Source organism: Sceloporus undulatus, chromosome 1 (assembly GCF_019175285.1).
Source record: "Sceloporus undulatus isolate JIND9_A2432 ecotype Alabama chromosome 1, SceUnd_v1.1, whole genome shotgun sequence".
NCBI classification, from domain to species: domain Eukaryota; kingdom Metazoa; phylum Chordata; class Lepidosauria; order Squamata; family Phrynosomatidae; genus Sceloporus; species Sceloporus undulatus.
This window is the reverse complement of record NC_056522.1, coordinates 99,595,710-99,610,734: the sequence shown is the minus strand read 5'-3', so window position 1 is coordinate 99,610,734 and position 15,025 is coordinate 99,595,710. Positions and strand designations below refer to the sequence as shown.

The following is a 15,025-nucleotide window of genomic DNA, read 5'->3' as shown; positions in this document are numbered from 1 at the left end:
CTCATGGAAACCTTCACTCTAGGGGCCTCAAGCTTCAGGTAGGGGAAAGCTAAGAATGCTTGGAAGTGTATTTCCCTACAATTCCTGGCACCAAGCATGAAGCCCTACCACCTCAATACTACGCAGAAGCTGTCCCTGCTTGGAAGCAAAGAGGAGACTTTGGAACATTTTGTGGGCTGAACCTGATCCATTTCTCAATAATAATAATAATAATAATAATAATAATAATAATAATAATGCAGGAGCTTTAAAGCCACTTTGATTGCTCCTATAGCAGAAAAGCAAGATATAAATATTATTATTATTATTATTATTATTATTATTATTATTAAAAATAAAAATAATAACATTTATTTTGATCACAACCCTCTATGCAAGGCAATCAGGGCAGCTTACAGCCTTAAAATATACATTCCATATCCCTAACCCCCCCCCCCCCCCAAAAAAAACCACTATTAAAGAGTTTACAATATAAAATATATTTTTTTAAAATAATAAAACATAGGCAACAGTAGCTGCAGCAAAAATCAGGGTCCAACAATTTAGATATTCTTTCTGGTGGCAGGGTATCTATTCTGGAAAGGCCTGCCAGAAGTGATCCATCTTAACAGCTTTTTTAAAGCTGTTTAAGGTGGTTATGTGACGGATCTCATCTGGCAGGCCGTTCCATAATCTGGCAATGGTAGCCAAAAATATCCTCCGGGCCGTTGCAGATAGCCTAGTTTTTAAAGGTTGCAGCAGACTCCTCCCAGAGGACCTGAGTGTGTGGATTGTATGTAAGGAGGCGGTCCTGAAGATAGGTTGGACCCAGCCCATTTAGGGCTTTAAAGGTGATAAGCAACACCTTGTACTGGGCCTGGAAACTAATGAGCAGCCAGTGTAGTAATCTTAAGATCGGTTTTATATGGTCTCTTCTGGCTGTACCTGAGACTAATCTGGCTGCCATATTCTGTACTAGTTGAAGTTTCCGGACCAAGCACAAGAGTAGCCCCATATAAAGTGCATTACAGAAATCCAGACGAGAGGTTACCAGCGCGTGTACCATGATTTCAAGATCCCTGATTTTCAGGAAAGGGCACAGCTGGTGTATCAGCGAAAGCTGATAACAGGCACTTCTGACCGTTGCATTTACCTAGTTCGTCATCTGAAGCGATGGGTCCAGGAGCACTCCCAGATTGCGAACACAGTCCTTGGAGCAGAGTGTGACCCCTTCCAGGACTGGAGTTTGTATCCCAATACCTGGGTTTGGAGCTGCTACCGTGAGTACCTCCGTTTAGTCTGGATTAGGTTTTAATCTGTTTTCCCTCACCCAGTCCATTATTGCTTTAAGACAATCATTGAGAGGAGAGACGCCATCTGAAGTCAAAGCCGAAGACCAAGACATGGAGAAATATATCTAGGCATCATCAGCGCACTGATAACATCCCACCCCATGTGTTATCAATAGCTCCAGCCTTCAAGCAGTCTAAAATGGAAATGGAAGTGAATACGAGAAATCTGGTGTGTAAACTCTTCCATTCTTCAGAATGTATAATTTCAGTATTTACGAAGTCTGTTGTTACATGGACTGAAATTATTACTCTCCTTTGTTTATGTACCTTTGGGGCTGTACAAACAACCCATAAGGGGTGGCTCTATGCCTCGCCTTGAAGCGCGGTGATGGGGATATGGCAACTGCATGCCATGAACCCAACCTGGTCTGTACACCCTTTGTGAACAATCTGTATCAGTTGCTGCAAATATTATTCACAAACAAAACAGTAATTATGTAGTTAGATCCTATTCATTTTACTACTTGCCTGCATCATACTATCTTAGGAGATTGTACTGCAAAGATTTTAAGTGGCATATAAAAGTGTCTTGGCTTTATCTAACTGATTTATGAGTACAAAGCCATGTAAAACAACACCTGTACAAAGTACTTGAAAAGGTATGAGCACATGCAAAGGCAGACTGTGTTTTGAGTATCTATTGTACAGCCAAATTCAGATTAAGTTAAATTTAGGCCTTTCACCACTTAAGGTTAAACTATGTTACATGCAAAAGCATATAATGGTAGCCTGATTCATCTCCCTAAGGCAACCCTATCATGGGGTTTTCTTGGAAAGATTTGTTCAGAAAGGGTGGCCTTTGCTTTCTTCTGAATCTGAGGGAGCGCGATTTACCCAAGGTCAACCAGTACACTTCCATGGCTGAGTAAGGATTCCAACTCTGGTGTCCAGAGTCATAGTGCTCATACAATCATAGAATCACAGAGTTGGAAGAGACTGCAAGGGCCATCCAGTCAAACCCCCTGCCATGCAGGAAATTTAAATCAAAGCATCCCCGACAGATGGCCATCCAGCCTCTGTTTAAAGACCTCTAAGGAAGGAGCCTCCACTACACTCCAAGAGAGTGTGTTCCACTGTCGAACAGCCCTCACTGTCAGGAAGTTCCTCCTAATGTTGAGGTGGAATCTCTTTTCCTGGAGCTTGCATCCATTGCTCCTGGTCCTAGCCTCTGGAGCAGCAGAAAACAAGAAAACAAGCCTCCTCAATGTGACATACCTTCAAGTATTTAAACAGGGCTATCATTTCATCCCTTAACCTTCTCTTCTCCAGGCTAAACATCCCCAGCTCCCTTAGTCGTTCCTCATAAGACATGGTTTCCAGACCCTTTACCATTTTAATCGCCCTCCTTTGGACATGCTCCAGTTTCTCCACATCCTTTTTAAATTGTGGTGCCCAGAACTGGACACAGTATTCCAGGTGGGGCCTGACCAGAGCAGAATATAGTGGCACTATTATTTCTCTTGATCTAGACACTATACTTCTATCGATGCAGCCTAAAATCGCATTGGCCTTGTTAGCTGCCGCATCGCACTGTTGACTCATGTTCAATTTGTGGTCTACTTGGACTCCCAGATCCCATTCACATGTAGTCTCATTCAGCCAGGTGTCCCCCATCCTATATCTGTGCATTTTATTTTTCCGCCCTAAGTGCAGTACCTTACATTTCTCTGTGTTGAAATTAATTTTGTTAGCTTTGCCCAGCTTTTTAATCTATTAAGGTCATTCTGCTCAAACCATTACACCACATTGACACTCGTATGCAGTGTGTGATATGTATGTATGCATGCATGCATGCATATACAGTCTAGCTTGGCCCTGTCTAATTTGGCACTAAAAATCTTATGTGCAATATGCCTGGTAGCCTGACTATTGTAGAAGCTCATTTTCTCCTCAGAAGCCCAGACTTCTGAAAAGGTAATACACTGGAATACAACCAAAGCAATACAGCAAATACACTGCACACTGGGAATCCTCTTTCCTCTCCTTCCACCTGTACCATCACTCCCCTGTCATCCGATGCCACTGTTTCAGAAGATTCAGAGTAAATTTTGGAAATAGGCAGGAAAGGCAAGGAAAATGCCAACAGCCCAACTACCACCCCTGAAATGTAAATATGAAGGAAGAGAGTAGAGAGTTGAAAGAAAGAAAGAAAGAAAGAAAGAAAGAAAGAAAGAAAGGGTGGATTTTTGACAACTGGAATCAGCCCCATATGCCTATGTCATGTGCAGACCTGTGGCCTGTTTCCTACTGTGCTGCCACCTCCCCTAATCTTCAATGGCTTCTGATAGCAATTCGGCTGTACTGGGTTTTCGGGCCCTAAAGACAGGCCCTCACATGAGGCCTTCTGCAAAGGAGAAAATCTCCATAATGATAATTGGTTAATTTATAAATTACTTTTGAAAAAAGAGAAGGATTTTTTTTCTAAAATCAAGAGAAGAATTGGTCATTGAAAATATAATTGTTATTGGTATATGCATTATCAAATAGTACAGATTTTTTTAAAAGACAAAAAGCTGTGACTAGAGAATACCAAGACCAAATTGGACAAATTACAGTGTACCCTTGTTATACACTGGGGTTTGGTTCCAAGATTCCCCCGTGTATAACAAAATCTGTGTATGCTCAAGTCCCATTGAATATAATGAAATAGCAAAAAGGTGTCCTTTATAAAAAATGGAAAATCAAGGTTTGATATTTGAAATGTATACTTTTTTTGAACATTTTCAAACTGTGGATGCTTGAATCCGTGTATAAAAAATCAGTGTATAAGAAGGGCCCACTGTACTCAATTCAGGTAACAAAAAATGTAATATCTAAATTCTATAAGTTATTAATGGAAATCGAAACAGAAGACAAAGTAGTTAAATCAAATATGGTCTTATGTGCTCAAAATATAGGTGAAGTAATAACAATGGACCAATTGGAGAGAGTTTGGAGGGAAAATTTAAAGTTTAAGGAACATTTTTATAAATTATTTAGTAGGTGCTTCTTAACACCGGCTAAGATAGCCAAATTCAGAAAAAATCTGCGAGATACATTAGGAAATGTAAAACAATGACAGGCACATTCTACCACATGTGATGGCAATGCCCCAAAGCAAGAAGAATCCTGGGAATTGTCATTTATTATGGCAACAGAGCTCTCTGACAGAGAAGGCTAAGTGTCTCACAAAACTACAAATCCCAGAATCCCAATGTTGAGACATGGCAAAGTGGCATCACACTGGATTATTTCTGCAGTGTGGATGCAGCCTATGTGCTTCTTCAAGCTGCCTGGAAGGAAGGAGAGATAAAAATATGAATTTTAAAAAGTGAATGGCCAAGATCCTGTATCAGGAGATGTATGGGTATTATGGTCCGTTACAAACGGGCAACCTAGTACGCGATGAGCACGTACTAGGGTTAGAAAGGGGCGTCATTTCTTGATGCCCCTAACCCTACTACGGACCCAGTCCGTACAAAATGGCGGCACCCTATACAGATGGGCGCCGCCATGATTATGTCACCACTGCGCCGCCTCCAAATGAGGCGGCACGGTTGTGACGTCGCCGCGCGAGGGCGCCTACAGCACCCTTTCTGCGGCGTGAGGAGCTCCAAAACAGAGCTCCTTCTGCGGTTTGCATCGCTGGCACAGCCTTTAGACGGCTGCGCCAGGGACGCAAGGGAGAAAGGGGCCTCCTCCTCCCCGCTGCCATCGGGTGTCCTTGGGGCATGAAGCCCCAAGGACACCCCTTTCCAGGCTGCGGGGAAGCGACCTTTTGCTGCTTCCCTGTGGCCTGGAAAGTGGTGGATTGGGGCCTCAGAGGCTGCTGTTGTGTCAGCTGAGGCCCCGATACAGCGGGGAAAGGGCCGGTTACAGCCCTCCCAAAGGGGCGGTCTGTAACACGCCTATGTTGACTTGCAACATCTCTCATTGCTCTCCCTACCACCGCAAAAACCACATGTAAGCAGTGCAGCCTTCCCCTTTCTGTGTTGTTGGAGAACAGGGACATCAGCATGTACATGTTCAGACCTTTTTTCATGACTACTGTTCCAGCATATCCAGCAACAGAAAAAGAGCAGAATGTCCCTTCTTATCTCCCTGCTCTTCGGTAACACAGCAATAGCCATGTTGGGAGGACTGCAGATAAGCTCTGGGGGAGCAATGATTCACTAATATGATGCCAACTGATGATCATTTTAAAATGATTACCTCAGGAAATCTCTGTTTCTCCTTGCCATATTTGGTGTAAAGTCCAATGGGCTTGACTGAAGTCTTCTGCAGCTCCTGCTTTTCTTGGTCAGTCTGAAGCATTTCAAAATAATGGCTCAATTTTTCACAGCCACCCTCAGTAAATTCAGCTTTTGATGGCACCCACTGCTCTTGATGGAACTTTGAGTTCCACAAGGAGGCCGATCTCTCATAGTTCTTCAGAAGCTTTTCAACAACACCATAGTTGGACCGAGAATCAGCTGATCGTGGGCGACCAGACAAATTACTTGGCCTCCAGTCATGCTCATGAAGCATATGATGGTAGCCGCTGAGAAGCCCATTCAGTTGCCTTTGTTGCCCTGTTTTGACATTTTTGCTGGGTTTGCATGGTTTTTCTTCTTTCTTGGAAGACAGTCTGGGATTCAGAACACCTGCTGACTCTTCATTTTGTGTTCTGCAGGGCTGTCCATCTTGCAGGAGACAATGAGGTTTGGGATCCCCAGGTGGTACTGAAAGCATCTGGTTCGGTTGCAGGCACTTTTGACCTTTATCTGTATGAAACACAGTTCTGTTGAACTCATCAATTTTTGCTTCCAGCGTTTCATTGCGCTGAGTTTTTCCAGTTCCATATCCAGAATCCCCTAGGGTGTCACATGCAGGGGTGTAAATGTCCCTGGCATAATGTACACTGTTTTGCAATTGAGGATGCTGTTTTGAAGGCCCCATGTTCCCATCAGAACAGCTTTTCTGGACAGAGTGTGGGGAAGAGTCATTCTGAGCACAACTCCCAACCCTGCTTGCATCACAGGACCATGTGTTGTGACATAATCCTGACAGAGACTTGCATTCAAGGGATGGATCTGTCTTCTCTGTGGGTCCTGTGCCTGCAGGGGTATTAGCAACACTCAGGGACACTGGAGCATCACACTGCTTGGACAAAAAGGGATGACTAAATACATTTCCATCCTGATCATCTTGGATCTTACAGCTGCTCTGGTACCCTACATCTTTGACAAATGCTTCAGAAACGTGGGACAAAGAGCTTGTCAAATGCCGAGAAGTGCTTCTAGGAGGAACAGGAGGTGCTTCTTTTGTTTGCCAGGGGGGAAAGGCACTTTTATCCAGCCCAGCAAGAGCACTGGATGGATTCTCCTTCAAGCTCCTGTTGTTGCCCATCAAATTCTTATTATTATTTTGTTCCTCTGTTTCAAATAAAATTGAAGCTGGTTGTGGATCACTCTTATGCACATGGTTCATCTCTTTGGTTTTAATTGGTGTGACTTCTGTTTCTTCAGATTCTCCCAGGACAGGAAACAACTTCTTTCTGGCATAGACAAGAAAAAAACATGGAAGAGATAACTAGTAATGTTATATTGTTTCTCCCCTCTCCTCTAATCAGCCCTGCAGCCATATGTAATATGGGTATACCTCAGTTAATGAAGTGGATGTGTTTCTTAGCATTACTTCTTTCATAGAAAATTTGCTATCAGAGGCAGAAATAACATGGAAAGAATAGAGGCAGGTTCCTACACCATAAAAAAGAAGAGCAGTTCAGCATGTTTCATGCTGCCAGGTAAGCCCTACATAAGTACAGCGCGCCCACGTTTTATGCAGGTGTATCGTACGTGGCTTTTAGCATACGTTGAAAGCCACGCTGGAAGAGCCCGTTGTGTGCCTGGAAGTAATAATGGGGTGTGCGCCATCGCCAGGCACCACAGGCATGAGCCCCATTTACTTCCTATGGGGCTTCAGCATACGCTGATTTTCCCTTATGCAGACGGATCCAGAATGGATCCCCACGTAAGGGGAGGGCACACTGTAAACCAAAATGTTCTGAACCTTCTAGAAACCACTTCAAAACACTTTTTAAATTCAATCAAGGGATTCCACCACCACCCCTTTCAACAGCCTCTACTTTTCTTATAATTTTCATTTTGATGATCCATGTTTTTATAACATGGTGGGGATTGCTGGTGAGGCAGGCTTATCTGCTTTCCTCTCTTCTCTGTTAGTTGTTCATGCAAGTTAAGAAAGGTATACTAGAGGCAGTTGCTGTTTATGTTGCCTTTTGTGCATAGGGACACACAGCTACTGTAAGAGTGACCAGAGAAGAATCCCATTCTTTCCAGGCTGGAACTTTATTACATTTTTTACTTCAAGAAAGCTTCTGCATCCTGACACAGAAATTCTGTGTTCTTCCAGCCCACCATTTTCCCAATGCTTGTACTACTAAAAATATTCCAACTAGACAAGGACAAAGAAGAAAAAGCAAGGCTTAATGGGCACAAAACAACTTTGTAAAAAAATAAAAAAGCTTCTTTGACAGAGGTCTTGTGAACTGAGGTATGCCGGTACTTGGAGGAGTACAAGTTCTCTATTTTATTCCTTGATAAGATCAGTTCCAAACCATTGCAAATCCATATGTGATCTTACAATATCACTGAGAAGTGCAATGTCATTCAAGACAGCAATTATTCTAAAATTTACTCTAACACACCATGCATCCTGAGAGTAACTGATAAACTGAAAAAAAAAACAATAGTACGTACTTGTTTTTAAGTCTCTTACAAGGCTCTCTCTGGCCCTTAAAATGTGTTGGACTACAATGTTCATCAGACATCACTGCAGTCTAACACATCAGATGCATACCTGGTTGGGAAAGGTTGTTTTAAAGGAACTATACTAGGATCCCACCAGCACCTCCTGGGAAAGCTGCCTAACTTCTGCCTAACCGGGCTGATGAATGCTGTTTTTTATATTTGTTATAAAAATATCATTTCGGCGGGGGGGGGGATTTTAATCAGATGCATCAATAAACAGCATCTGTTAGATTATACAGCTACTGCCCAGTACCTTGTAAACCAAATCTTCTGTTCATTCTGTGGGCCGGTTATGGTGAAGGCAGGAGGACAACCAGTTTAATTGGCCCATGTAGACATGCCCTGAGAAGGAAAAACTACCAGGCAGCTAAACAAAAAGTTATAGTACATCTCGTATTCATTTAAAAAAAACTTTATAGTGAAGCCATTGGGCTATCCATTGCACTGGGTCATGTCTGTAAAAATGTTTTCCTTCCTGCCACATGTTAAGTAAAGTGGCTAGGAGAAAAGAGCAAGTGGCCAGGATAGCGGCGAGAAAATGCCACAACATCCTGATGGGAGGTGGATGAAAAGAAAGATTATATTATTTATTAAAATAGTTACAGTATCTCATAAGCTCTCACAGTGGCTTACAAATAATATTAAAGCAAGATAAATATTGTTTAAAACTATTGCAATAATTTAAATAAGCTAAAAGCATATTAAACATTGTAGTGAGTTACAAAAAGATTTTAAAGGATTTGACTGCTCCAAAACAAACTTCAGAAATAATCTAGTTTGAGACTGCTTTAACTGCCCTGGCTTAATGCTAGGGAATTCTAAGAACTGTACTTTTGTGAGACATTTAGCTTTCACTGTCAGAGAGCTCTGGTGCCAAAATAAACTACAATTCTCAGGATTCCCTAGCATTGAGTCAGGGCAGTTCAAGCAGTCTCAAACCAGATTATTTCTGCAGTGTGTTTTGGACCACTGTTTTTAAAACTGTGAACAACAGGATTTCAAAGGAAGTATCTTTTATGTGTTGCAAATGGATGTTAAATTTCTCGGACTTTGAGAATTTCCCAGCAGCCACATGGCCAGGAGGAGGAGGTGCAAGCCTGCAAGTCATACCCCTCCATACCATCTGAACTGAGAACAGCAGGTATATGACTAACATCTTCAACATTTTTCTCCTGTATGTTTTTTAACATCTTCCCTGATGAAGAAGCCAGTGGAGCTTTGAAAGCTTGTAACATGCATATCATGCATTTTGGTTGGCCAATAAAGATATCACTATTTGGTGGATTTTTGATGTTATTGGGTTTGCTATGTGGCCAATACAGCTACTCCTGGATGTTTTATGAACAACAGGATTTGGGATGATGAATGAGGCCCAAAAGCCACTGTTGGTACACATTTCAGATAAACCATGGCGGTATTCAGACTGGCGCAAAGCGCCAGCCTGGATACATGCTAGGGTTGCCTCGGAGCGTCCTTTACAGATGCCCCACAACCCTAGCACTTAACCGTAGCGTTGTAATGGCGGTGCCCTGTCTACATGGGCGCCACCATTACGACGTCACGGCTGCGCTGCAGCCAAACAGCGCAGCGTGGACATGACATCCTGGCACCGCTGCTGGGCACTTCTGTCACCCTTTCAGCGGTGCCAGAAGGAGCTCCATTTTGGAGCTCCTTCCACCTTGCGTATCGCTGGAGTGGCCTTTAAACAGCTGTGCCAGCGATACAGAGAGAAAGGGGCCGAGCGGCCCCTTTCTCCCTTTCCCTACCACTGTCGGGGTGTCCTTGGGGCATGAAGCCCCAAGGACACCCCTTTCCAGGCTGTGGGGAAGCGGCATTTTGCTGCTTACCCGAGGCCAGGAAAAGCGGCGAATCAGGGCCTCTGGGGCTGCCGCTGTGGCAGCTGAAGCCCCGATCCGTCAAGGAAAGGGGTGGGTGCAGGCCTATATGTATCCCGACTATATTTGTTAAAATCCAAGTTTTCATCTGGTGCCTAAATGAAATTAGTGTTGGTGTCAGTCGGGCCTCCAGGAGGAGGGCATTCCAGATTGGGGTTGAGATCCAGCTGACAAGGCTTTTTCCTATATCCCAAAGCAGTGTATTGACCTCACTGGTGGGACACAGAGGAGGGCCTGCCCAGCAGACCTCAATCCTTGGACATACACATATGGGTGAAATACCCAGAACACTGCTTTGGGATATATACACACTGGCTGAGGGCATTTTAGCTCTAGTGATGCCACTGTTGGTACACATTTCAGATAAACTATATTTGTTAAAATTGGGCCAATCTTATATTAACTTACCATAGTCACTAACAATTTGTCTGAGCATTTTCTTCTTTTCTTTGTTCTTAAAAAAAGAGCTCAGCTGACACCCATGGGAGTAGGAGTGATGTTCTTCCCTGCCTCCTGGCTGCATTCCTTGGAGTGACAGAGTACTCCCAGGAATGATGCCACATTCCTGTGATGGGGAGCCACACCCAAGTCTGAGATTATAGGAATGGGGAAAAAAACTTGAAAAATGGGACCCTTCATTCCACATATTCCAAATGTAAAATTTCTGACATAGTTTTACCTTCTGTTGTTCGACTTCTTACGGATTTCTTCTTGGTAGCTGCACAGGTCCTCACTCACTTTAGCAAGTTCTTTAAGAGCCTTTGTAAAATTAAAAAGGTGTGGGTTTAGAGAAGTTAAGTTCTTTTTACATTGTTGAAAAGCTGTGAACACATGTATGACATACTGTACTCTGATATTCTATATAGAGGATGTTAACAATAGTGTACAGGCTGAGTCTCCCTTATCCAAAATGTTTGAGACCAGAAGTGTTTTGGATTCTAAATTTCTTTGGATGTTGGAATATTTGTATATTCCAAATGAGATATCATGGAGATGGGACTCAAGTCTAAACATGAAATTCATTTCTCTTTTGTATATACCTTATGCACATAGCCCAAAGGTAATATTATACACAATATTTTTAATAATTTTGTGCATGAAACAAAGTTTGTGTACATTGAATCATCAGAAAGCCACCCTATCTTCAGCCACCCACAAGAATAATTTTGGATTTTAGAATATTTTGAATTTTCGAATTCAGAATAAGGGAGATTCAACTTGTACTTCATCAAGATATTTGAGATACAGATCTAATACAGCTGCTAATTTCTGTTAAAGCAGTGTTTTCTTATATATGTGACTTTGAGCCTGTACAGACCCTGCAAGCGAACTAGGGCTCAGGTAGGGATGAGCACTCACACACTCAAAACCCTACTTGCACAGCCCAGGGGCCATCTTGGCACGCGCCTGTCCATACAGTGCACACCATGATGACGTCCCTCATGCAGAGTGCCCAAACAGTGCTGTGCATGAGGGGCAGCATAATGCCACACTGGAGCACTTATAGCATCCCTTCTATGGCGCAAATAGGAGCAGCATTTCGCGGCTGCTTTTTAAACCGGGTTGGGGTCATGGTGTGCAGTTGCTGCATCCCTAACCCAGCACTTCCAGGGGTGGAATAGAGCCGCCTCTTACCAGGTTGTCTGTACAGCCCCTTTGTTATTCTATTTAGTCTATTTCTTATATGCCTTTATAATTCTATTTCAATGTCAGCCCCCTTACAGACAATACAAATTACTGAAATAGTGACTACATAATTTTTTTAAACAAAAGCAGCACCTGCCATAATGTGTTTTGCCTTTCAGGAGGCAAATTCATGGGTGCAGATGACTTCATCCTTTCCTCCTCCTCTTTCTGAAAGTCATTTTCTCTCTCCACTGCTAAAATGGTTTTGTGTGGCAGGGGAACTAACATAAGCATTAATAAATGCAAACACATATCTGTTTGTTAACCAGAAACTAGTTATGAAGATGGCTGGGTTACCTTAATCATGGTTTACATAAATTCCAGGTAATGAAAAACAATTATTAATGTCAAGAAAGGAATAATGAAAGGAAATTGTTGCAGACAGAACAGAAGCAGGGGATAGAGAGCATACACACACAAGGCAGGCTCCCATTTTACTGATAATGGTTTTCAGTGTTTTGTCTACACCAGGACAATGGTTGAGGGAAAGGTTCTGTTATCAAATATATTTGGCAAGCAGAAGAGTGGAGAAGCCTGCTTTAGTTGACAAATTATTGCATCCTTATTATTTGGGGGGAGATATTTTGGATACAGAGGAGAGGGTGATGTTCATTCCATGTGTCTGTAATTAGCATCAAGTCAGGCTGACCTGATCTTGTTACCTTTCAGATGCCTTGGAACATACTCAGATATGGTGAATGCATCAAGTCTATAGACATTAAGCAGCCAATAATACTAATTTGTTATCATTTTGAAGGTTGAAAGCTGGGTTTCCTCTGCCCTCAATGAAATGCCCATTCCAATATAAACAGCATGAGTGTACTCACAATATTGAGGTCCTGAGTGTAATTTTTGGTTGTTTTCATGCCTGGGCAATCTTTGGATTCTTTGCAGCTCCCAGAGGCAAGATGATCTTTTGCAGAAACATGATTTCTCCTCTTGTTTCTTGTGTCCTTGTTTTCCTTTTCTGCTTTGCTAGGCAAACTTTCTTTGGCTGGTGCAGAACTGTTGCTTTCTGGGGTTTTACTCCATTCTGAAGTGGGGGAATGAGACTGTAGTGGTGCCTTGCAATGAATAGCCTTATTCTCAAATGCATTCATATTGCTCTCACGCCTTAATTTTACCTCCTGGTAAAGCTGGAAAGAAAACAAAAGCCCTCCTATTAAACTACACTGAGCTTACAAAGCTGATGAACAAAGGGTGATATTTATTTCCACTCAGAATTTGTGTCATCGGACCCTTAAAGTTTGGAATCCATTCACAGTATGAAATATCTGGAGTTTGTTTTTAGAAAGAGCTGTCAAACCAACGGCTGTGGCATTTTTAAATCTTTTTCACAAGATTCAAGGGGTATACTGTATTATGATTTAAAAAATACTGTGGTTGTATTTTTACCATAAACGCAGATGACCGTATAGCTCTTGCATGCTAGGACACGGCCTAGAAAACCATACTAGCTCCCAACTCATAGGCAGCTGTTAATTGGTTCAAAAACCAATTGTGTGCCACCATGGAGGATGATAATTAGCAGGGCAATATTAACTCTGTGGTTCAGAATACACAGAATCTAGGAAACAGAGTGAAAGAGTCTTAGGGACCAGATTGCTCAAGCTGGCAAGTGTTTGGGAGTGAATTAGAACAGAAGGCTCACTTAACTTTTTATTATGTAAGAGTAAAAATTACCTGCCCTCAAAAGAACCCAAACTAGATACATGGATATGGATCCAGACTCACCTTCCAATTGCAAAGATGCAGTCCCAGAACAATGACTTACTTGAGTATTGTTGGTCTGCCCCATCTGAAAGCTGGTAATTTGCCATATTTGTGCATCAGAAGTTATCAAATCATTCAGTTAAACCTGATGTCAAAATTATGGCAAAATTATGCCTCCTAATTAGAATTTTATTGCACTTTTCAGAGGTTCCAACTTTCAGAGAGTCAGTGGAATCTACTGTACCTGCAAGCATGTTAATTAACACAAACATCTAGGATGAATGTGCAAAACAAATAATCCTGTGCATTGGTACCATTCACTCACAACTGTGTTATGAGAACACAAGAAGTAAATAAACGAAACATGCTGTTGACTGGACTTGTGTGAAGGCTGGCAGATGAGAGCCGAGTGGTATAAATACAATCTGTGTCTAGGCTCTGGCATGTTGTTTATTGTAATCCCTTTGCTACTGAATGTCATCAATAAATATAGCAAGGCTGAGCCAAAATAATGTGTCCTGTCCTTGTGCCACTTCCCTCTAGATGCAGGACACTGCTTTTCATTGAAGTGGGAATTGTGAGGCCTTCCAGATTGAACGACAATATCCAGCCTTCTTCACCATTTGTTATGCAGCCTAGAGTTGCTGGCAGTTGTAGTTCAATAACATCTGCAGACCCATAAGGTTCCCACTCCTGATTTACATGTTAATAAACCAGATTGCTCCTCATTTTTCTCAGGATGCCATGTCCATAAAGGTACAGGTGCACTGTGTACTTTTTGTAAATCAAGCCTGCACTGCTACTCTCTAACATGTGAGTCTGCTCAAGGCCAAGGACAAGGACACCACATATTTTGCCAAGAGCCTTCAACAGCCATTTGCTGACATCGATATTACATTAGCATTGACAAAAGCATCATGGCTTCATAGTCATGTCCTAAGCTCTGGTGGTTTCTAATCAATTTTTATATAAGAAAAGGTGCCTTAAATGCACTTCACTAACACCTGCTGTCATTGTATGTGCACATTATCCTTGTCACTAAAAAGGAAGAAAGGTGAATATTAAGTACAGGAGGATGCAAAACAGAATTGTGTTTAGATATTTAAAAATATCTCAGAAACTAGGGATTGTCAATCATCAGATCAATTGAGTGCAAAAATCAATGGCTATATTTGGAAGGATGGATAATGATACATATTTACAAACCCTACTGAATAGTAAGAGCAGTTTAACAATGGAAGGAAACAGCCTACAAAGGTTGAAAAAGTTCTTTCCAAATATAAAGAGCAATATGTCAGGTTACGACTACAACACCTCAGCCAGGTGATACAACTAATGGTAGATCCACCATATTATTAAAAAAAAAGCCTTGGCTGTAACCAGAGGCACTGCCAGTAAAATGCAAAATGGATCTGCCTCAGCAAGTGGAAAGCTACTCCTAGGCCCATTACAAACGGGTCTATAAGTGCGCGCTCTGCGCGTGCTAGGGTTAGAAAGGGGCGTCCTTTCTGGACGCCCCCAATCCTAGCATGTGCGGAGCGCGCACAAAATTGCAGTGGCCGTTCCACATGGCTGCCGCCATTACGACGTCACGACCGCGCTGCCTCTA

The 15,025-nt window shown here is 42.3% G+C and overlaps 1 protein-coding gene across 1 annotated transcript in view; it reads right to left on the bottom strand.

The window, feature by feature from the left end:
- The window catches only part of KIAA0408 (KIAA0408 ortholog), a 36,793-nt gene that overhangs the window by 1,903 nt on the left and 19,865 nt on the right, over window positions 1-15,025 (bottom strand). The window contains exons 3-5 of the mRNA XM_042465712.1: window positions 12,531-12,839; window positions 10,697-10,776; window positions 5,523-6,846 (exon numbers count right to left, since the gene is read on the bottom strand). Coding sequence (XP_042321646.1) covers window positions 5,523-6,846; window positions 10,697-10,776; window positions 12,531-12,839 — 1,713 coding nt within the window. The remainder of the gene's footprint in view (window positions 1-5,522; window positions 6,847-10,696; window positions 10,777-12,530; window positions 12,840-15,025) is intronic.